General features: G+C 40.0%; 1 protein-coding gene and 1 pseudogene across 1 annotated transcript; both read left to right on the top strand.

Moving 5' to 3' along the window:
• The first annotated feature begins 4,111 nt into the window (after nt 1–4,111).
• Nucleotides 4,112–6,560, top strand: LOC104090949 (DELLA protein GAI-like). Its single transcript, XM_009596165.4, has one exon. It carries the CDS (start codon nt 4,473–4,475, stop codon nt 6,174–6,176), a length of 1,704 nt encoding a protein of 567 aa, XP_009594460.1. The 5' UTR covers nt 4,112–4,472; the 3' UTR covers nt 6,177–6,560.
• Nucleotides 6,561–11,125: 4,565 nt separating this feature from the next.
• LOC104095823 (uncharacterized) overlaps nt 11,126–23,681 on the top strand; it is a 30,615-nt pseudogene continuing 18,059 nt past the window's right edge.

The following is a 23,681-nucleotide window of genomic DNA, read 5'->3' as shown; positions in this document are numbered from 1 at the left end:
CACTCATTGCTGACTTGTTCGATAGACTAGGACAAGCCAAGTACTATACCAAGGTGGATTTTCGCAAGGGCTACTACCAGGTTCGCATTGCAGAAGAGGATGATCCGAAGACAACACGTGTGACGAGATATGGAGCCTTTGAGTGGTTGGTGATGCCCTTCGGCTTAACCAATGCACGACCATATTTTGCACCCTTATGAACAAGATTTTTCATCCGAACCTTGATCAATTTGTGGTAGTCTACCTAGACGACATAATCATCTACAGCAACACCTTGGAGGAGCATATGGAGCACTTAAGGAAGGTTTTCCAAGTCTTGAGGGAGAACAAGATATACTTCGAGAGGGAGAAATGGGAGTTTGAACAATCAAAGGTGCACTTCTTAGGCCATGTTATTAGCATTAGCGAGCTACACATGGACTAGGCTAAGGTACGTGCTATCCAGGAGTGGGAGGCACCTATAAAGGTAACTGAGTTGAGATCCTTCCTTGGCCTTGTTAACTACTATCGTCAGTTCATCAGTGGCTACTCAGCAAAAGTTGCACCATTGACTGAGTTGCTAAAGAAGAACAAGCTATGGGTTTAGATAGAGCATTATCAAAAAATGTTTGAAGGACTTAAGGCAACTGTAATAGAGGACCCATTCTTGGCGCTACCAGACTTTGCCAAGACATTTGAGGTGCACACAGATGCCTTAGACTTTTCCATTGGGGGTGTCCTGATGCAGGATAAGCATCCCATAGCGTTTGAGAGCCGTAAGTTAAATGAGATAGAGTGGCGTTACACGATGCAAGAGAAAGTAATGACTGCCATTGTGCATTGCCTTCATACATGGCGATATTATTTGCTCGGGTCGAGGTTCGTGGTCAAGGCTGACAATGTGGCTACTAGCTACTTTCAGACGTAGAAGAAGCTCACACCAAAATAGGTTAGGTGGCAGGATTTCTTGGCCGAGTTTGATTATGTGCTGAACTACAAGCCGGGCAAAGGTAACGTTGTAGCCGATGCCTTGAGCCGGAAATCCGAGCTTGTTGCCATCACTTTAGCAAGTTGGGACATTCGTGATGCTATAAAAGAAGGCATGCAATATGATCCAGCAGCCAAACAGCTTATCAAGTTAGCCAACCAAGGCAAGACGAGACGTTTTTGGGTAGAAGACGACATATTGCTTACCGCGGGTCGGCGGGTCTACGTGACTAAGTTTGGAGACATTAGACGGTGGATCATAAGGGAGAGTCATGACACAATGTGGGCTGGTCATCCATGCCAACGTCGCACTAGGGCCATAGTTGAGTTAGTCTACTATTGGCCACGCATGCGTGATGATATATAATGTTATGTGCAGACTTGTCTTGTCTGTCAGCAGAACAAGGTTGCACAACAACCAGCCGGAGGACTTTTGGAACCGCTTCCAGTCACAGAGCGTCCATGGGAGAGCGTGACTATGGACTTTATCACTTGTCTACTAAAGTCCGATGGTCATGGAACTATTATGGTGGTTGTGGATAGATTTTCTAAATATGCCACATTTATTCTCGCCTCACCAGGTTGCACTGGCATGGAAGCCGCCAAGCTATTCTTTAAGAACGCGGTGAAGTATTGAGGCTTACCAAGGCATATTATCAGTGATCGAGTCCCCTGCTTTACTGGGAACTTTTGGAGAGAGTTATTCGACATACTTGACACAGAACTACATTTTTCCACTAGTTTCCACCCTAAGACGGATGGACAGACGGAACGGGTCAATGCCTTACTGGAATGCTACTTGAGGCATTATATAATCGCGTATCAGAAAGATTAGGCAAGGCTCCTGGACATCGCCCAATTCTCTTATAACTTGCAGCGGAGTGAGTCCACGGGGCGGACACCATTTTGAGCTAGTCATAGGACAACAACTACAAACTCCACATTCATTACCAGTTGCGTATGAGGGAAAGAGTTTGGGGGCTTATCATATGGCTAAATGATGGGAGGAGCAGCTTGACACTGCTAAGTCCTACTTGGATAAGGCAGCTAAGAAGATGAAGAAGTTTGCGAACCGTAAGTAGCGTCCCACAGACTATAGAGTTGGGGACATGGTAATGGTGAAGTTTAACCCAATACAATTCAAGGCACTACGGGGCATGCATCAGAATATGATTCGCAAGTATGATGGGCCATTTAAGATCGTCTCCAAGGTAGACAAGATCTCAAACAAGTTTGACATGCCATTGTATCTTAAGGTCTATCCTGTCTTCCATGCGAGCATGCTTAAGCCATATCATGAAGACAAGGATGATCCGAGTATGAGCCAATCAAGTTGAGCGTCTATTACTATCACTGCCTCACATGACCGGGAGATTGAGGCTATTATTGATTACCAAGCCAGGTGATAACAAGGGCAGAAAGCCACCGCAATGTTCCTCGTCCATTGGAAGGGGCAATCTCCGGAGGAGGCCACGTGGGAACGATATGAAGACTTACGGCAATTCAAAGTTAAGATATGAGAGTTTATGCAGCAATATTGCGTCGCGGTCGTCGCAACATTATGTGGGGGAGAGTATGAAGACCCGCCACGTCACCTTGCCACATAGGCACCATTTGGCATATATTAATACCATATGGAAGCTTACATAGGAGGAACGCTAGTATTTGTGAGAAAATTCTAGAGAAGTATGGACATATCCTTTGGAACACCCTAGATGCTTATGGATTTGCTAGGAAAGTCCTTGGAATCTTCTAGGCTTGTAGAGAATTCTAGAGAAAACCCTTATCTTATAAATATTAAGGATTTGTGTAACAATAAATATTTACACTATAGCCCCTTAGAAGACTAGTATATAAAGGGGGCCATCCATTTGTAATTCATCAAGCAAACAATTCAAGTTCTTTCTAATACAAAGCTTCATTTAACAATTCTCTTGTGTTCTTTCTACTATTCTCTTAGCGATCCTGAGTGTGGTAAGACTGACTTGACATAGCAAGAACACGAGTAAGTTGTGCAAGATCGTGGACGAGTTGTCAAGTACCACACGTATACTTAATTAACAACTAAGGACGTGACATAGTAGGCTAGTACTACTAGTTTGTTAAATGATTTTCTTTTCTTTACAAAAAAGTGGGGAATTGGCCCGTCAGCAACACAAAAGGCAACAAGAGAGCCGTGGCAGCACCGCAAATGAGCTAAAAAGAAAATGCGCACAGCCCCCAAATAGATGCCCCTAATTTGCACTCTATAAAGGAATAGTTAGAGCTCGCCTGTACTAAGGTAGAGATAGAGTCAAGATTTTTAATTGTATGTATTTTGAATTTTAAAATGATGATTTTAATTGTTAATGTCAGTATTCTAAATTAATGTGGATACATATTTAATATATTTTTAATATAAACATATTGATAAATAAAAACTCCCGTAGCTCGACTACTGCCTCCTCTGCCCCTTCCACATCAGAGACAGAGCTCATGGCCCCACCTGTACTATGCCATAAGCACCAGAGAATTTGTGGCCCCCTTGGATAGATCATCAATTTATACTTAACCATGTCATGTGAGTTGGGACACCTCTACGAATAATTTAGGTGACCTTTTTTCTATTTTGGTTATGATAAAAGGGGAAAAAGATTCTTTCTTAGTGTTTGGGTTACAATATACTCTCTTCTTCTCATTTCATATAGTGGCAATTAACTAGGTACAAAGTAATTTTTTTACACACACCAAATATATACTCGTGATTTTAAAAATACCATAATATTTTCATAATTAATATAAAGGTGTCAAAGAAAAAAAGAGTCTAAAGTTAAAAAGTTTTTTAAATACACGATTATATTATTTATTCTGTGACCTATTAAATAACAAAATTATAATATTACATGAAATATAAGGTATATTATTTACAAGTAATTAAATACTACGTAGAAGTTTTTACTATTCTTCTTCACTTTTTGAACCAAACGTCATTTAGACATTATTAGATTAGAAAAATGGTTAACAAACTTTTCCCAAAATTCTTTTCGTAAAAAATTTCCACCACTTTTTCATCCCAATATTAGTTTATAGAATCTCATAAAATAAGACATAAAAGTAATTAATCTATATATTTAATTTAATAAATGTGTCAAAAAAAGAAAAATAAAGCCCATATTATTGCTTGCCTCTTCTCTCCCTTATCTTCTCTTGAAGCTCGCACCCTCTTCACGAGCACTTCCTCTTACAACTCCTCTCCTCTACCTCACAACTCCCAAAAAAGAAAACAATATTCAAAACAAAAAGAAACAAAGCAGTCCCCAAAAATCTGAAAGTTGATGCAAAAACCAAGCAAAAAAATCAGACTTTTTTCTTCTTCAAACTCCCCCATTCATCATCCAGCTTTCTAGAAAACCAATTCCTTGTCAAAATCCAGCACTTGTCACACACACCCAATAATCCAAAAAAAATCCAAAAAAAAGAAAAGAAAAGAAAAAAGATTAAACCCCATTAGAGAAAATCCCAAGAAAATGAAGAGAGATCGTGATAGAGAAAAATCCCAAGATGGTTCTTCTTCTGATAAATCTAAGATTTTTGAAGAAGAACAACCAGATGCTGGAATGGATGAGCTTTTAGCTGTTTTGGGTTATAAGGTTAAATCCTCAGATCTGGCTGAAGTTGCACAACAACTTGAACAACTTGAGATGGCTATGTGTACAATATTAGAAGATGGAATTTCTCATCTTTCTACTGATACAGTTCACAAGAATCCTTCTGATCTTTCTGGTTGGGTACAAAGCATGTTATCTGAGCTCAACAACACTTCTGTTCCCTCTAATTTCGACATGATTGGTAGTATTGGAGAAGAAGATTTATGTGTATCCCCAGGTGGTGGTGCATCTTCTAGTAGTATTACCATCAATGAGCAAAACAGAATTATTTCTGATGACGATTTGAGAGCAATTCCAGGTGGAGCTGTTTTTTCAACAGAGAGTAATAAAAGACAAAGATCTTGTTTTCCACTAACAGCAGATGCAATAACAAGGCCAGTTGTACTTGTAGATTCACAAGAAACTGGTGTTCGACTTGTGCACACATTAATGGCATGTGCTGAAGCTGTCCAACAAGAGAATCTTAATGTAGCTGATGCACTTGTTAGACACATTGGAATTCTTGCTGTTTCACAATCTGGAGCTATGAGAAAAGTTGCTACTTATTTCGCGGAAGCATTAGCTCGACGAATCTATAAAATTTACCCACAAGATTCAATTGAATCATCTTACACTGATGTGTTACAGATGCACTTTTACGAAACTTGTCCGTATCTCAAATTTGCTCATTTCACTGCAAATCAAGCAATTCTTGAAGCTTTTACAAATTGCAATAAAGTACATGTGATTGATTTCAGTTTAAAACAAGGGATGCAATGGCCAGCACTTATTCAAGCTTTAGCTACACGTCCAGGTGGACCACCAGCGTTTAGGCTTACTGGAATTGGGCCTCCGCAACCAGGTAACACTGACGCTTTGCAACAAGTTGGGTGGAAGTTAGCGCAATTTGCTGAAGCTATTGGGGTCGAATTCGAATTTCGGGGATTTGTAACAAACTCATTAGCAGATCTTGATGCTGAGATTCTTGATTTAAGGTCAAGTACTGAAACAGAAGTGGTGGCTGTTAATTCAGTTTTCGAGCTACACAGATTATTAGCAAGACCTGGGGCTGTAGAAAAAGTGTTGAATTCGATCAAACAAATGAACCCGAAAATCGTGACGATTGTTGAACAAGAAGCGAATCATAACGCTAGTGTTTTTTTGGACAGGTTTAATGAGGCATTACATTATTATTCAACAATGTTTGATTCGTTAGAGAGTTCAGTATCAACATCATCTACTGGGTTGACTCAGCCGATTGTTAACAATCAAGATTTGGTTATGTCTGAGGTGTATTTAGGGAGACAGATTTGTAACGTCGTGGCTTGTGAAGGTGTGGACCGAGTTGAGCGACACGAAACGCTGAGACAGTGGCGAGTTAGGATGAACTCGGCCGGGTTCGATCCGGTTCATCTCGGTTCGAATGCGTTTAAGCAAGCCAGTATGCTGTTGGCGTTGTTTGCGGGCGGCGATGGTTACAGAGTTGAAGAGAACGATGGGTGTCTTATGTTGGGTTGGCATACTAGGCCACTCATCGCCACCTCCGCGTGGCGGTTCAAGGCGGCCGGCGACGCCGAGTTGTAGTTAGTCAACTCAGTGAGGAGACTGAGTCAACTCGGTACCCCCCACCCCCCCTAGACACCTCACCCACATGGTGAATTATCGGTGATGTTGATGAGGAGAGTGGGTGGGTGGGTGATTGGGGATTGAAATGTTAGGGACAATGAGAGGGACGTGCCTTAAAATGAGTCAAATCATGTCTTTTACTTTTTAACTTCCTTATAAAACAGGCCCCTTTTTTTTTAACCACTCTATATTTTGTTGTACTAGTATTTATTGTTTTTCTTTTCTTTTTTGCCTTTTGTGAGTTGGTTAGATTTCCCCTTTTTACTTGGCCGCAATAAAAAGGCAAGAGCATGATGTGTTGGGGAGACCTTTGATTTAATTTCGCTGATTTGATTGTCATAATTTAGCTAGTGACATTTATTATTTATATTGACTAAAATAAATAACAAAATACTTTATTGATATACAAGAGATATTCTACAGAGGAAGTATGAAGTCGCGACTGATGAAGAAGCTTAGTCTAAATTTCTATCCCTGAAACTACATAGAATAGCTAGTACTGGATTGTCAGGTAGTTAATTGAGCTGTACATATTTATATTTGGTAAATAAAGTTTATAGTTGCCCAAAAAGATATATATATATATATATATATATATATATATATATATATATATATATATATATCTGAATTGGTCTATGTACCAAATTGACATGATTGGGAAGATCACTTTGAAAATAATAAGTTGACCCACAAGAAAATGGAAGTGATAGCGACCTAAATGTATTTTAATAATTATTAATTCTTTTTATCTAGGTCCAAGTTTTGTTAATTTCATTATACTTATGAGTGGAACACCTACAAATCACTCATTAGTTTGGACTACGACCTGACGAACATTCTAATTTTCAAAAGTAAAGGATTCCACCACAACGTCATTTTCCATGCACTACTTGAAAACATTAGCGACTAAAAGAAAGGGCAACTCGGTGAATAAGACATTCTGTGTACACAGAGTTCGGGGAAATATCGTATTCAAGGAGTGTGATGTAAATAACTTACTCTAATACTTACAAATATTAGTGATTGTTTTCATAGCTTGAATCCGAAGTCAACTTTGTTGTTGCTCCAAGGCTCCCTCCATGCACTAAATCCCCAAAAAAATAAATACAAAGAGAACTTTTCCTAAGGTCTAAATTAATCATTTTTTCTTCTCTTTCTATTTTCTCTCTATCCCTTTCCTTTTGAAGCATTAATAAAAATTTCACTAGCAAAAGTTTTATTAGTTTTTGTAATAGATTTACAATTAGAGTATATTTGAAATATTTCATCATTAATTCATAGCCAAATGCTAAGGGAAAGGAATTAGTATATCATAAATTGCTAGGTAGAGTAGGATATGTTCAAAATCGGATAACAATTAAATATGTAAGTGGTTTTAAGAATACATGGGTTAATTCAATACAAAAGATAAATTATGTTAGATTAAACAGATAAATGACGTAATATATTGCCAAACCAATCAAGAGGAGTGATCCCGGACTCGGTAATAGCTTAGTGAAATGCATGCCTTCAATTTCGGGTTGTTACTAATGATTCGATGAACAAAGGTAAGAACATTGAATAATAGAGAAAATAAGAGTATATTGCCTTGATGTGCGTGTTACAATGTCCAAAGAATTAGACCCCCTTTATATTGTATGAGAGTTTTACTCTAAGTACAATTCCATAAAAGATAAAAATCTTTTGTTTAACTAATTATCGGTTCTCTGCCGATACGTGCCGAGATTCACGCCGTGACATCCGTATGGTCATGGATACCACGACCTTTTTTTGGTCGTGCTCGGTTATCTGGTAATGCTCTCCGGGGCTTTTTGGGATTCGAACCGAACCTGGGGGTCATGGCACCGGTACTCCCGAGGGCAGGCATTTTGCACGGACCCCTGCTCGAGGGGCGCCTTGCCTCGATTCCGGTTCCTTACCATCATGTTTCTCACTCCGTTTACTTCCAGAAACCGAGGCGTCCCATGGGCTCGGTTTCGCCCGTATACAAATAGTCCCCTCATTTCTCGGAAAATAAGTTTACGGAAACGACATGTGCACTTCGATCCCTTCTTCAACACGCCGTGACAGAAATGACAAAGAATCTGAAACGTCCTGTCAGTTGCGTCACAATGACTTCAAACGCGTGTCAGCTATCGGCGGGCCATCCCTGGACGTGAAACGGCGCGGAGCCTCTATATATACTCTACTACTTCGTTCATTTTTTTTTACCTTTTAATCAATCTTCTACCTTCGAATCTTTAGGATATCATTGCCCTTCTTCATACTCCAACTTTTTTACCTATGTTCTTCAAGATTTCTTAGTAAATTCTAGTCTTTTACTTATTTTCTACCCCAACCAGCGCACTTGATTTTTTCGGCAAAGCTTTTACCTTTCATCTCCCAACCTCTCTTCATATTTTTCAGACTTTTTCCAGACAATAATGGCCAAAACTTCCAAAAGTGTTCCTCAAAAAGTAGCTTCTTCTTCTTTGCAGCCGACCACCGAAGTCGAGGAGACCACTTACGATGTGGTCGTCTTCGAGGCGTGACTACCGATGAACCGGCTGTCGAGCCTCCCTTGAAAATGTTCGTCCCCGGGGGATGTTTGATTGCGGATGACTTTATGGTCGAAAAGCCCTCGTCGGTGGAAGGCCGATTTGAGGCAGTATCTAGGTATATTTGCTTCATCACCAAAGAAGTCCTTCATGTGATTCGAAAGGACAGCGGCTGGGCGGATAAGGACATAGTAATCCCCGGGCCCAAGGAAGCTATTACTACTTATGTGGAGGGGTATATGAGTGTTTACACTTATCCCTTCACACTAGCCTCGGTGGATCTGGTCATTCTGGACTTTTGTAAGAGGTATGAAGTATGCCTCTACCAGATCTACCTATCGCTATGGAGGATCGTAATCTTCCTTCGATATTTCGTGAATAAAATCGACTCCTGTCGGTTCACCATCGATAATCTACTCCGCATGTACAGTCCGTGAAGCTTCCGAGGTGGACTGATAATGCTTGTACGCCGGGTAGGAAAGCCCCATTCTCAAGCATCAATGAGGACCGGGATCGGGGTTGTCAAGGACGCTTCGTCCGGATGAGGACCGCAGAGTTGATCCCTGCCGAGTTTAGGCCATTCCCCGAGAAGTGGAATGTATCACGTAAGCACAACTTTACTTTAAATGTCGATTTTATGTTCATTTTCTTTTTCCTCACCAGTATTTGTGGTGGTGTAGTTGTTGCTCGAGTTCCAAACGCCATTCCTCGGCTCAAGGAGTGGATCGAGGACATTTGTTCACAGATGACTTTTTCTGAGTGCTCGTCTCGCGAGCTCTCGAAGGGCCATTGGGAGGCCCGTTCTCACGGTAAGATCTCTTTCCCGAATAAGTAACATTAGGCTCCTCTTTTAGCATCACATTCTCATTCCCTTTATGTTGTTTTCGCAGGCTTGCGTAAGACCATTGAGCTTATGCCTCCAGTTGGGGATGAGGACTTGTCCATTGACCCCTCTACTTCGGGACAGCTCGAGGCTACTGCAGGAGAGAAGAAGAAAATAAAGGCTCCGAGTTCTCCGAGCTCTAAGAAGAAGAAACCAAGGAAAAGGTTAGCCCGCAAGCCAAAGGAGAGTTGTGGCTCTCGAGCATCCGACTCAGACTCGTTGTTTTGGCTCAAGGATAAGCCCGAGGTAGAAGATATTCTTGTGGCCCGTAAATCGATCTTCACCAAAGAGCGGGTGGCTGTTGAATAGAAGATTCATGAGGCCGATCTCCCTCAAATTACGGAGGTCGATGAGGAGACCGGGGCCGAGACTTCACGGGATGCCAGCCATGCCCCGAAGGAGGCACCCAATGTAATAGATATTTCAGGATCACCTTCTTACACCGAGTCCATGCTCGAAAAGGCTCGAACGGTGAAGGAGAAATCCAACGAAGGGGCTCATAGTGCGGACGATCCCCTTCGTTCTTTTTTCGAGGGTGTAGACTCGGCCACTTTGGAAGACTTCACCGGGTTGGGCGACCTAGAGATGGCGAGGAAGCAGTCGTCTTCACAAACCGACATGATTAATTCATGCCCAAAGTTTATCAACCAGTTACACGCCCCGAGTACGGATCCTGGACGAAAACGGTCAATAATGATCACCATTCCGAAAGATGTCCAGATTCTTTCCGCCCCCATTGGAGTAGCAAACTACCTTCGGTTCCTGGTAACCGAAGAAGACGAGGTGAAAATGAACGAGGTGGGTGTGTTGTGCTTGTTCAACGAAGTGCAACAGGTGCTGAACCGGGTAAGATGTTATCATGCTCTTTCATCTTATTACTTGGTTTTTAATATCTCTCTTGTCTTCTTTCTTTTATCTTTTTGCAGGCCTCAGTACTTTATCATGAAATTTTTCTCGAGTACCGGGCTGATGCCAACCAGCTTGAGGCTGAGGTCAGGGAGCTCGTTGAGAATAGGGACATGTATAAGCTTCTTAACGAGCAACTCGAAGAAGCTGTCAAGAGTCTCCGGGCTGAGTTGGGTACGTCTCACAAGGAGCATTCCGACCTGGTGGAACAGGTAAAGATTTTTGAAGTTAGCGATGACGAGTTAGCCATGGCGACTAACGGCCAATCATAGTAGGTCCAGTAGAAGATTGATCTGATTGACCAACTCCGGGCTGAAATAATTGAGGTCAAGGCCATGGCCGATGTCTGGAAGGAAAAAATGGACCGGCTGGCTTCGGAGAAGGAGACCACCAGGTAACAGCTGGCATCGGTAGAAGTCCAACTCTGAGTGGTGAAAGAGAAGGCCAAAGCACGGGCTGGACAAATCGAAGACCTCCAGTCTCAACTGGGCTCAGCCATTGCTAAACGGGATGCCTTCGGCAAGGAGCTCTAAAGAGCAAAGTCCGTGTCAGAAATAACCAGGGTTGATGCTGAAGAGATGGTGGCCCAGTGTAGGGTTGATGTTGAGGAAGCCGAGGAGCGCCTAAAAGTTACTGTTGAGTATGTGAAGCGGTTGTCTCGATGGGAGACCCTTAAGGAGATCTATGCCCGACGTTTCGACCTGTCGGCCGAGATTGAAGAGGCGAAAGAGCTCGAGGCCGAGGCCAAAAAACTGGCTGAACCCGAGGGCAAGGAAGGCTTTGAGGGATCCGCTGACCCCGAGGATGGAGAAGACCCCAGTGGCTCTAGTAATGAGGCGGGTTCTAGTGAAGATCAAACGTATAAGCCTTAGGAATCTTTGTTTTTGCACTTTGTACATTTATTTTTTTGAGGCCGTTTTCGTAGGCCTTTGTAAAGACCTTTTTGGAATGTATATAAGGTTTTTTCCCTTTTGGCAATTTTCGAGTCCGTTACTTTTGGCATCATCTTTACAATTGCAAAGATTTCAAATACTTTAACACGTAATAAAATATAGTAATAAGTTTTTGTTCGGAGGTTCGAACAAGACTTGTTCTCGATGTGAATTTTATTTAAAACTTGTGGGGGCTCGGTATGATCGGAAGCTTTCCCCAAAGTGCTTGTTTAGATGACTTTAGATTAAAATTTTACCGAGGGTAGCCTTTTAACTGGTTTGGAATTTATAAAGGCCTTATGTTTTGATTACGGGCTTCGGATGTTTCCGAGCCATTTTTATGGTGTCCGTAGCCTTTTAAGTTCAGGCATTGCCTAATAGGATTTGTACCTCCGGGCTTCGATAGCCCGAACCGTCCGAGCTTCTCTCGGATTACAGTCCCCGAGTGGGGGTGGTCGTAGCCTTTTAAGTTTAGGCACTGCCTAATAGGCTTTTGTGCCTTCGGGCTTCGATAACCCGAGCCGTTCGCGTTTGTCTTGGACTACAATCCTAATCTATTGGATCCGGATCGAGGTGGCCCTTGGTCTCGATATCCTTAAGGAACAAAATGTAACAGTCTTAAGGGACAAAATATGTATCTACAAGGTAGAAACTTTCTTTCATTCATGTGCGTAATATACAAGATTATAATTATGTATAAGCTTCGTGTTACGGCTTAGGTGGTCTGCGCGGGCACAATTCATTTGACCATTTGGCCCTTACAATAAATCCTATCCACCTAGCCTACACTGCTCAAGCAAAAAGTTTCCTACCTTGCTAAAAATCATTACCCGAGAGTGGCAGCCCCCAGTATTCGAGGTCGATCGTCAAGAGGGATCGGATACTGTTGATGTGACCATCAACTCTGGTTGACAACCGGTCTTAGATTCTAAGTTTACACGATCCACTGTTGCCTCGTTAAAAACTATATCGGAAAACCCATTTGGGACAAAATCGGTCCAAGGAAAAAAGAGTACAACACGTGCTTTCACGCCTAACAACTACATCATCCTTTGGCTATTGCCTGCAAGTGTTAGTCCAATTCGCAATATATGTAAAAAAAAAAGAATGAATGGGGTCATACCTTAGCAGTAGTATCGTTTTAAGTGGGTTACGTTACAGTTATTCGGTAGCTGCTCACCGTTCCCTGCTTCGAGTCTGTACGAACCTTTACCGGTAATCTTGATAGTTTGATACGGACCTTCCCAATTCGGTCCGAGCTTCTCTTCTTTCGAGTTACGAGTGTTTAGTGTCACCTTTCCTAACATCAAGTCCCTGATATTGAAGTGTCAGAGGTTAGCTCTCCGGTTGTAATACCTTTTGATCCGTTGTTTTTGGGCGGCCAACCAGATGAGGGCGGCCTCGCGCCTCTCATACAATAGTTCCAAGCTCGTGTTCATGGCTTCACCGTTTGACTCTTCGGTCACATATAATAATCTAAAACTCGGCTCTCCCACCTCTACCGATATAAGCGCTTCGACACTATAAACAAATGAAAATGGGGTGGTCCCCTATATTAGATTTTGAGGTCGTAAGGTATGCCCACAAGACTTCGGGAAAAATTTCCTTCCATTTTCCTTTGGCATCGATCAATCTCTTGTTAAGGTTTTGGAGTATGGTCTTGTTTGTAGACTCCGCCTGCCCATTGCCATTAAGGTGATAGGGTATTGGCAGGATCCTTTTGATCTTATGATCCTCGAAAAATTTACTTACCTTACTGCCGATGAACTGCTTCCCGTTGCCACATTCGATCTTGGCCGGCATTCCGAACCGACATATTATGTGGTCCCAAATAAAATCAATAACTTCTTTTACTCTGACTCTCTCAAATGCCTAAGCTTAAACCCATTATGAAAAATAGTCAGTCATAAATAATATAAATTGAGCCTTATCGGGCGCCCATGGCAAGGGAGCAACGATCTCCATTCCCTTATTCATGAATGGCCAAGGTGACAAGACCGAATGCAGTAGCTCCCCCGACTGATGGATCATCGGTGTGTGCCTCTAACACCCGTCATATTTCCATACGAACTCCTTCGCATCTTTCTCCATGTCGATCCAGTAGTAGCAGACTCTGATTATCTTACGAACCACAGATTCGGCACCCGAATGGTTGCCGCAAGTGCCTTCGTGAACATCCCTCAAGACATATTCAGTGTCTACCGGTCCCAGACATATGGCGAGTGGGCCATCGAACGTTCTTCTGAATATGGTGTTATCTTCGGGCAAGCTGAACCCGGCCGCCTTCGTGCACAAAGCTCTCGATGCTTTAGGATCCGAGGGTAGCTTCCCGGTTATCAAATAGTCTATATTCTTGTTTCTCCAATCTAAAGTTAAGCTTATTTAGTTTATCTCGGTGGGCCTTCTTCCACTACCGATTTCATGTGTTGTACGACCGTTTTCGATCTGAACTCATCGTCGTCAACCGATGACCCTAAGTTAGCTAGAGCATCAGCTTCGCTCTTTTGATACCGAAGTATATGTTGTAAGGTCCACTCCTTGAATCGATGTAGTGTTATCTGTAGTTTATCCAAGTATCATTGCATTTGTTCCTCTTTTACTTCGAACGACCTAATGACTTGATTCACCACAAGGAGGGAATCGCATTTAGCTTCGATCACCTCGGCCCCCAGGCTTTTAGCCAGTTCGAGACCTGCAATCATGGCCTCATACTCGGCCTCATTGTTTGTCAATTTCACAGTTCTAATAGCTTTCCTAACTATGTTACCCATAGGCGGCTTCAATATGATGCCCAGTCCGGACCCCTTTGCGTTAGAAGCTCCATCTGTAAAGATGGTCCAAATCCTTAAGGAGGTCCTCGAGGTTAACAACAATTCCTTTTCGACCTTTGGTATTAAGGTCAGCGTGAAAATCGGCTACGAAGTTTGCCAAAATTTGAAACTTGATTGCGGTTCAGGGTCAATATTCAATATCGTACACACTAATTTCCATGGTCATTTGACCAATCGTCCCGAGAGCTCGAGTTTGTGCATTATGATCCTCAATGGGTAATTAGTCACGACACATATGGGATGACATTGAAAATATGGCCTTAACTTCCTGGAGGTGTTTAGGAAAGCGAGCGCTAATTTATCCAGGTGAGGATAACTTATTTCGGCCTCGCCTAGAGTCCTGCTAATATAATATATAGGTAATTTCGTACCTTTTTCTTCCTAGACTAAGACTTCACTTACCGCTATCACGGATACCGCTAAGTACAGGTACAACTGCTCGTCTACCTTTGTAGTATGAAGTAAAGGCGGACTCGAAAGGTACCGTTTGAGTTTTTCCAAAGCTTTCTATCACTTCGGGGTCCATGAGAAGTTATTCTTCTTCTTCAATAACGAGAAGAACCGATGACTTTTATCGGAGGACCATGAAATGAATCGACCCAAGGCGGCTATGCGCTTGGTTAGTCTTTGAACGTCCTTGACATTATCAACCACAGTGATGTATTCTATGGCCTTGATGTTGTCGGGATTGATCTTGATCCCTTGGTTGGACATCATGAATCCAAGGAACTTCCCGGACGCAACTCCGAATGCGCATTTCTCCGAGTTCAGCTTCATATTGTATTTTTTCAGTATATCGAAGGTTTCCTGCAAATGTCTCAAATGGTCCTCTGCTCACAGGGACTTAACTAACATGTCGTCAATGTAAACCTCCATTGAGTTTCCTATTTGCTCTTCGAACATCCGATTTACTAGGCGTTGGTAAGTGGCACCAGCACTATTTTACTTTGAATGGAATTACGTTATAACAATAGGTGTCATACTTAGCGATGAAGGAAGTCTTTTCCTGGTCGCCCGGATCCATCCGGATTTAGTTGTACCCGGAATAAGCATCGAGAAAGCTGAGTATCTCGTGGCCGGCCATCTCATTGATCATGCTATCGATGTTAGGCAAAGGAAAAGAGTCCTTAGGACATGCCTTGTTCAAGTCTTTGTAGTCTACACACATTCTTAATTTATTTCCCATTTTAGGCACTACCACTACGTTTGCTAACCAGTTCGGGTATTTAACTTCTTGAATGGAACCTATTTTAAGGAGTTTGGATTCCTTGTCTTTGATGAATGCGTGCTTGACTTCGGACCGAGGCCTCCTCTTTTGTTTAGCTGGGTGAAATTTTGGATCTAAGCTCAACTTGTGAGTAGTAATTTCCGGCAGGATCCTTGTCATGTCAAGATGGGACTAAGCGAAACAATCTATGTTAGTTGTAAGAAATTAAATGAGTATTTTCCTGAGCTCGGGAGAAAGCCCCGTGCCCAGGTATACCTTCCGATTGGGTAGGTTCTCGATCAATATGACTTGCTCCAGCTCCTCAACTGTTGACTTGGTGGCATCAGAATTGTCAGGGGATATGAAAGACCTGGGGACTCCGTAATTATCATCCTCGCTCGTCCCCTGCTTTTTTGGTTCGATGTCTAAAGCACGGATATTAGGACCACCTCATCGACCGCGAACATTTCTTTTGCGGTCAGCTGCTCTCTGTAAACCATTTTGATCCCTTCCGGTGTTGGGAATTTCAATTCTTGATGTAGTCGAGGGTACTACCCTCATGTTATGAATCCATGGCCTCCCGAATAGAGCGTTGTATCTTATATCTCCTTCGATCACGTAGAACTTTGTTTCCTGAACAGTTCCAGCAGTGTTTACCGATAGGGTTATCTCCCCTTTAATGGTCTCACATGCCATATTAAAACTGTTTAAAACTCGAACTGCACGCACAATTTGGTCTTGTAGACCCAGCTATTCCCCGACCCTCGATCTGATGATATTAGCCGAGCTACCTGGATCAATCAACACACTATTAACTCGAGATTTATTTTAGATATTACCAGTTCATCGTTGTGTGGTTGTACGATGCCTTCAACGTCCTCGTCATTTAAAGATACGGTCCCTTTGGTACATAATCTCGAGTCTGTTTTTTCCTTGTAATGGACATTTTAGTGCGCTTTAACATCGGCCCCTAGGGGATGTCAATCCCGCCAATGATCATGTTAATGACATGTTGAGGTTCTTCTTACTAGAGCTGCTTGTTGGAGTCCCTATTCCTGAAGTAATTTTTGGCTCGATCACTCAGAAACTCTCAGAAGTGTCCGTTGTTAAATAATCAGGCTACTTTCTCTCTCACTTATCTGCAATTTTTGGTTCTGTGGCCGTGAGTGCTATGATATTTATACATTAGGTTGGGATCCCTTTGGGCAGGATCAGATAGCAATGATTGAGGCCACTTAGTATCTTTGATGCTTTCGATGGATGATACGATGGTGGCAACGTCGATGTTGAAGTTGTACTCCGATAACCTTGGTGCTTCCTTAGACCCGATGGGTCTGTCAAAATCACTTATGCTCATGACTCCCCGGTTATTATGACCTCGGTCACTTCTTATTTCCCTTCTCGCAGTATTGCGTCCGGACACATTTCCCCTTCGATCTTCATTGTAAGGTTGATACTGGTCTCTGTTCGATCTTGGTTCACGATTAAAGTCTCTTTTGGATCTGTCACCAGTTTCGACCCTGATTTTTGATTGCTCCCGATTATGGACTTTGGCCAAAGTTATTGCCGGGTATTCTATCAGATTTTGCTTCAACTGCTGTGAATCCAATGAGCTTCGGGGATTAAGTCCTTGGGTGAAGGCTTCAACGACCCAATCATCTGCGACCGGAGGTAGGTCCATCCTTTCAATTTGAAACCTCGATACGACTTCACTGAGCATCTCGTTATCTCTTTGCTTTACCTTCAAAATATCTGATTTCCTAGTCTCGACCTTGATGGCCCCGACGTGCGCTTTTACAAAGGCATCTGCAAGCATAGCAAATGAGTCAATAAAATTAGGGGGTAGGTGGTGACACTATATCATAGCTCCTTTCGAGAAGGTCTCTCCAGACCTTTTCAGCAAAACGAATTCGATTTCATTATCTTCCAAGTCATTTCCCTTGATGGCGTACGTTTAAGAGGTCACATGTTTATTTGGGTCGGTTTTCCCATTATACTTCAGAATTTCGGGCATATGAAACTTCTTTGGGATCGGCTTCGGAGCTTCGCTCGGAGGGAAAGATTTTTGGATAAATTTCTTGGAATCCAGGCCCTTCAGTATCGGTGGTGCTCCCGGAATTTGATCGACCCTGGAGTTATATGTCTCCATTTTTTTGTCGTTGCTTCAATTTTCTTTTATCTTGATTTCACCCGTTTTGTCAGTTCCTCAAGCATCTTTATTATCTGGGGGTTGGTCCCGGGTTTTGCTTGACTCGCCCTTTCTGTGGCCGGTTCATTTCTGCGGGCGTTTTCCCAGAACGATTCGGGCTTAGCTCTGCTGGGGGTGCGACTTTGGTTCTGCAGGCGGGCTATCATTGCCTGTTGAACCTGTAACATTTTGAAGATCACGCGCAAGTTGATCCCATCACCTTCGACGTCGTGTGTATTCCGGGCTATCGACTGGGCTCCCCCGCGAATGTTCTTTTCGGGGTCGGTAGGCAAGTTTGCTTTGATAGATACGTGTGAGTTAGCATAGACCGGATTAGCGACTGGGACTCCGTTGGGGGTAGCATGGGGCACCTCGTTACCAGGTAGCACGTTTTGTTTTCTCGCCATGGTGTCCGGACTCGGTATCCACGTTCAGATGGGCATGTTGGGAGTTCGATATTTTTAATTTTGACATGAAATTAAAAGCTCAAAGAACAAGTGTAAAATAGAATGTGTCATAAAAATTTGTATCAAATTTTCACTATTATCCTTAGCCCCACGGTGGACGCCAAAATGTTTATCCTCAAAATCGGATAACAATTAAATTTGTAAGTGGTTTGAATGATACGTGGGTTAATTCAATACAAATGATAAATTGCGTTAGATTAAACAGATAAATGACGTAATAAATTGTCAAACCAATCAAGAGGAGTGATCCCGGTCTTAGTAACAGCTTAATGAAATGCCTGCCTTCAATCTCTGGCTCACGTTACTGATGATTCGATGAACAAAAGTAAGGACTTTGAATAAGAGAGAAAATAAGAGTATATTGCCTTGATGAGCGTGCTAGAATGTCCAATGAATAATCAAACCCTCCTTTATATAGTAGGAGAATTTTACCCTAAGTACAATTCCATGAAAGGTAAAAATCTTCTGTTTAACTAATCACCGGTTCTCTGCCGATACGTGCTAAGATTCACGCCGTGACATCCGGCTGGTCACAAATATCACGGCATTTTGTTGGTCGTGCTCGGTTATCTGGTAATGCTCTCAGAGACCTTTGGGATTCGAATCGAACCTGGGGTCATGGCCCCAATACTCCCGAAGGCAGATGTTTTGCCCGGACTCCGGCTCGAGGGGCTCCTTGCCTCGATTCCGGTTTCTTACCATCACGTCTCTCGTTCCGTTTACTTCATCAGAAACCGAGGCGTCCTATGGGATTAGTTTCGCCCGTATACAGGATCTGCTGAGGATTTTGGGCGAAAATAGCCATACCGAAAAGAAACGTTTTTAGTTTCAGTAGCGAAAAGAGATAGGAGTAATAGGTACTCGATATAATAGTTAAGGAGCCCATAAGTTAATCTGGATATCATCGTAATCAAAGGGAAAAACAATTCCTGTGCTCATGCTCCTTTGGCAAGACGAACGGTAAAAAATAATTATAAGGTGAAACAAAACCAAATAATTGAACTAATTACTATGCGTGGTAAATGTTTAAACATATGCTCTTGATATACTTTTACTTCTTAACCGTCATTCTTTTTTTTCTATTTTTAGAAAGGTTATAAAATCCAAACGGTACTACTACCAAACCTTATCGTTATCACTATTCCAAAAAGTGTGGGAGGAAATCGTCATTGTTTGTTGTTAAGGCCAACAAAAATATCATATGCATGGAGGTCACAATTGTTTTTATACCCCATTTTGCAGAAGCGGAGCCAGATTTCAACCTTATGAGTTTTGGATTTTAAAAGTGCGATTTTAAGTATTAATAACTGAGTTTTAAATTTAAAATTTGGACATATTTAATAAATTTTTAAAATATAAATACACTGTTTAAGCAAAAATTATTAGTTTCGTCCGAACTCGTAGACATGGCTACTAGCTCCGCCCCTGTCATTTTGGGATGAGTCCAAAAACGAGCCTAATGGGCAAACTGAAAAGGCGTAAAAACTTACTCGTATAAGGTATTATGCGACATCACATCAAAGTATCATTGATTAAATGAGCTAATGCGACAAAAATATTAAATGATTATAGTTAAGTAAGAAAAATGTATATGCGAACATATATCATGTATATAATATTCCATTAGTTATGAATTTAGATATTATAATTTAATTTTTTGGGTATATTTTATGTATTTATTAGATCACATGAAGGGAAAATTCAAAAAGATCTACAATTTTGCGGAATCAATGTAGATATAATTAAACAGTACCTAATAGAATGGAAACAAAGAAAAGAAGGTAGAATAGCCTAATAAACACTTTTACTTGTCCCGCTTTGTCATTCCGGTCCTGATACTTTACGAATTTTCATCCAGACACTCGTAATTTTCAAAACACATTACTTTAAACCTTTCTGACCGTTGACCAAGCATATGTGACAACTTTATGACCGAATTGGACAAAATACGTGAATTTCACGTGTATAACGAGAGTAAACATAAAAAGTTACACTAAAAATGATTAAAATAAGAAGAAAAAATAAAAATAAAAATAAAAAGTAAAAGTAAAAGACAAAAACTAATATAAGAAAAAAATAATCTCTGTTCTTTCTTCTTTCCCCATCCCCACCCCACTCCATTTATTTTTCTCTTTCTACCCTTCTCCTTTCCTTTTCTTTCCCCACCCCTCCTCCATTTCTATTTTCTCTTTATCTCCTTATTCCTTTCCCGTTACCCCCCGCCCCCCCCATTTCTCTCTTCTCTTTCTCCCTTATTCCCGGCCTCCCCATTTTCACGAACCTTCAGTCAATATTTGAGAAAAAAGTAATAAATCTTTTTTGAAGAGCAATTACTATTAAATTTTTGGAGATGAATTATATCTATGTCTATTGCCAGTGTTGAATCTGATTTGGGTAACAATTATTTCAGGACTAATAAATTCTCAGGCGATGGAGCGGATATTTAACAGTGAAATTTTATTTGATAAGAGTAGCTAAAAATTTTAAATTTTTGGGCAATTAATGGTTAGGTGCTGTTGAAGATTGATTTTGGAGGGTGAAGAGTGGTTGACTTAGATCTTTGTGAAATTAGGTGAGGTGTACAATATAAAATTGTGTGCGCATATGGGAATATTGAGGAATTTCAGTGGTGAAAAGAGTTCAAGGTGATTTACATGGTGGATTTGAAGTAGTGGGCAACGATGTTTGATAAAAATCTCTGAAAGGGAGATGGACGATGGAAAATTGGAAAATTGTGGGTTTTAGTTGTCCACCGTAGTGCTGACGCCGATAAAGACGGTAAAATCGTGGTGTTATTTATGCTCTGTAAAATAGAGATATGTGGTCAAGGGTGGGGGAGTAGTGGAATGAAAAAAAGGGGGAAAAAATTAAATTTTTGAAATTAAAGTTAAAAAAAGAATGATGTGTCATTAAAAATGTGATGTGGACTATGATGTGTCATCCACATCGTGTGTTTGAAGAACACGCGAGGCTGGAGGGTTTTAAAATAATGTGTTTTAAAAACTACAAGTGCCTGGATGAAACTGTAGAGTATCAGGACCGGAATGACAAAATGGGACAAGTAAAAGTGTTTATTAGACTATTCTACCAACAAAGAATCCATATAAGTAATCTATATATCTATATATATATAATAAAAGGAGAGGCAAAAGCACATTATTAAGACAAATGGCATAACCACAAAAAGCCAAGTGGCATTAATAAGACAAAATAAACTGCCTTTTTAACTAAAAAACTTTTTTAAATTTTGAATTAATTAGTTACTCTATTTGAATTATTAAATATAGATATCTTATAATTAGCTATATTAAAAAGACGAAAATATAAACGAAAATAACTATTCATTCAAATTCGGGAGTAGTTTCAAGTTGGAGTTTTAAAGTTATTTTAAAATTTAAAATAAAAAATAAGAAAAAATTAATTAGCTACAACAAAAAAAAATATTAATAATAAAAAAGCTACCTATTCAAGTTGGGGAATAGTTTCAAGTTGGAGTTATATATATATATATATATATATATATATATATATATATATATATATAAATGCTTATCTCTTTATACTTTTGATGAATTCAAAATTATAATTTAGTAAAAGAATATTACATTATTTTAATTTTTAATAAACTACAAAATTTGAAAACTAATCAAATAAGTATCACAGTACAAAGGAATGTACGAAAAGAGGGGGATAGAGATAATTTTATGATATTTATATTTTAAATTAATTAAAAAATAAAAGATAAATAAATAACACTCAAGAAAATTATCAATAGTACTAAGTACTTGCTAATTCAATAATAAAAATAAAAAGGATCAAACAATTTATTTGATTACTATATGATGTGTATCCTTTAATTTTATATAGATTGTGTTATATTTTTGCACACTATATTATATAATAAAATACAACTAATATTTATTAAGTTAATATGATATATTTTATCATAATTTTATAAGATTAATATTCTGTCAAATTATCCGTGCATCGCGCGAATTTTTATACTAGTAGAAAATAAAAAGAGCAATTTGGTATGCTAAGCTTCTGCAATATGCTGAAGGAAAATAGTTAAATTACACTAGTTTGTATACAATCTTACCTTACATTTTCTATATGAAATTGTTTCCATAATTAGTAATAAATATTACTCGAGACAAGTGTTTAGTTAATTTTTGTGGCAATTATATTAGGTATGAATATCAATTGTGGGACATCTAGACCCTCTAATTTGATTTAAAGGATAAATAATTACGAATATTCAAATGATATAGATTATGTCCCATCTACATATGTGATTCACTCTTATACGTGAGATTAGTTGACGAGCAAGGCCGTGATCCCTGACTTGGGTGTCAGTGGTTATCAAGCTAAAGGCTTGGGATATAGCGTGTCGATTTGGATTCATCGCTCATAAGTTGCGCAACCATGTCCCTTCTTGGTGGTGTGCATGCGAGTTTGATAGAAACTAACGAAGTTTTGTTTTTTTAACAAGTTTGTGGTATCAGAAATGTCAGCTTTTGAGTAAAGTTTGAATTTTTTTCATGAAAAAAGATTCATAGACACTTTGTTCATGCATTTCATATAAATGATGTACTTGTGAATACTTATTATACTATTTTTGTGCTCTACTATTGTTTTTGTCATATATAAATATTGCACATGTTTACTAAGTGAGTATTGTCAATACGGCCCTTGCCACTGCCTTGTTGGAGACGGTTGATGATACTTACTAAGTACTTCTCGTACTCACGTTACGATTCTGCATTGTGTGCGTAGATATGGAACTAACGCTATTGGAAAATGAGCCTATAGCAACGGAAGTTTCTGCAACTGTTACATAACCGTTGCAACAAATCCTATATTGCAACGGTTTTAACCGTTACCAAAGGTTTTGGATGCTATTAGTACACTTTAGCAACCTAACCGTTGCCGTACGATTTCCTATAGCCACAGTTTTTTAACTGTTACAATATACTATCAGTGGCAACGGTTTGTTCCAAAAAAATATTTATAGGAACAGTTATGGTTCCCTCCTAAATTTTTTCGCTTATCCCGCCAGATCTAGTACTCTCTCTTTAAACCTTTTCACCTTTTTTATTTTATTTTTAATAAGTAATATATAGTCAAAACCCACAATTTTTATTTATTTTCTAAATAAAAGTAGATTATAGGATTGAACGGTTAGAAATAATTTACTATACAAATGATTTCGACTAAATTTATAACTGAAATTTAGTTGAATATTTGATTTAATTAACTTATTTTCTACTCCTAGGAAATTCAGAAATGAATTTTTTCCTTTTTTTAATTTGTTAAAGCAAGTGTTTTTAAAGAGTGAGTGTCATGTCACAATGTCCAATCAATTTATACGCATAATCTAAAAGCAGATTTTGATAACAACAAAATGGGCCATGAAAATAGGGCCCAATTGGTTAAGGCCCTTTCTCAAATCAACTTTTCTCATAGGAATATCTAATTAATTTTGAAAATTTCTTCAAAATTGAGGGTT

Source organism: Nicotiana tomentosiformis, chromosome 5 (assembly GCF_000390325.3).
Source record: "Nicotiana tomentosiformis chromosome 5, ASM39032v3, whole genome shotgun sequence".
Lineage (NCBI taxonomy): Eukaryota > Viridiplantae > Streptophyta > Magnoliopsida > Solanales > Solanaceae > Nicotiana > Nicotiana tomentosiformis.
Note: the sequence above shows the minus strand (reverse complement) of the source record. Positions and strands in the feature narration are given on the sequence as shown.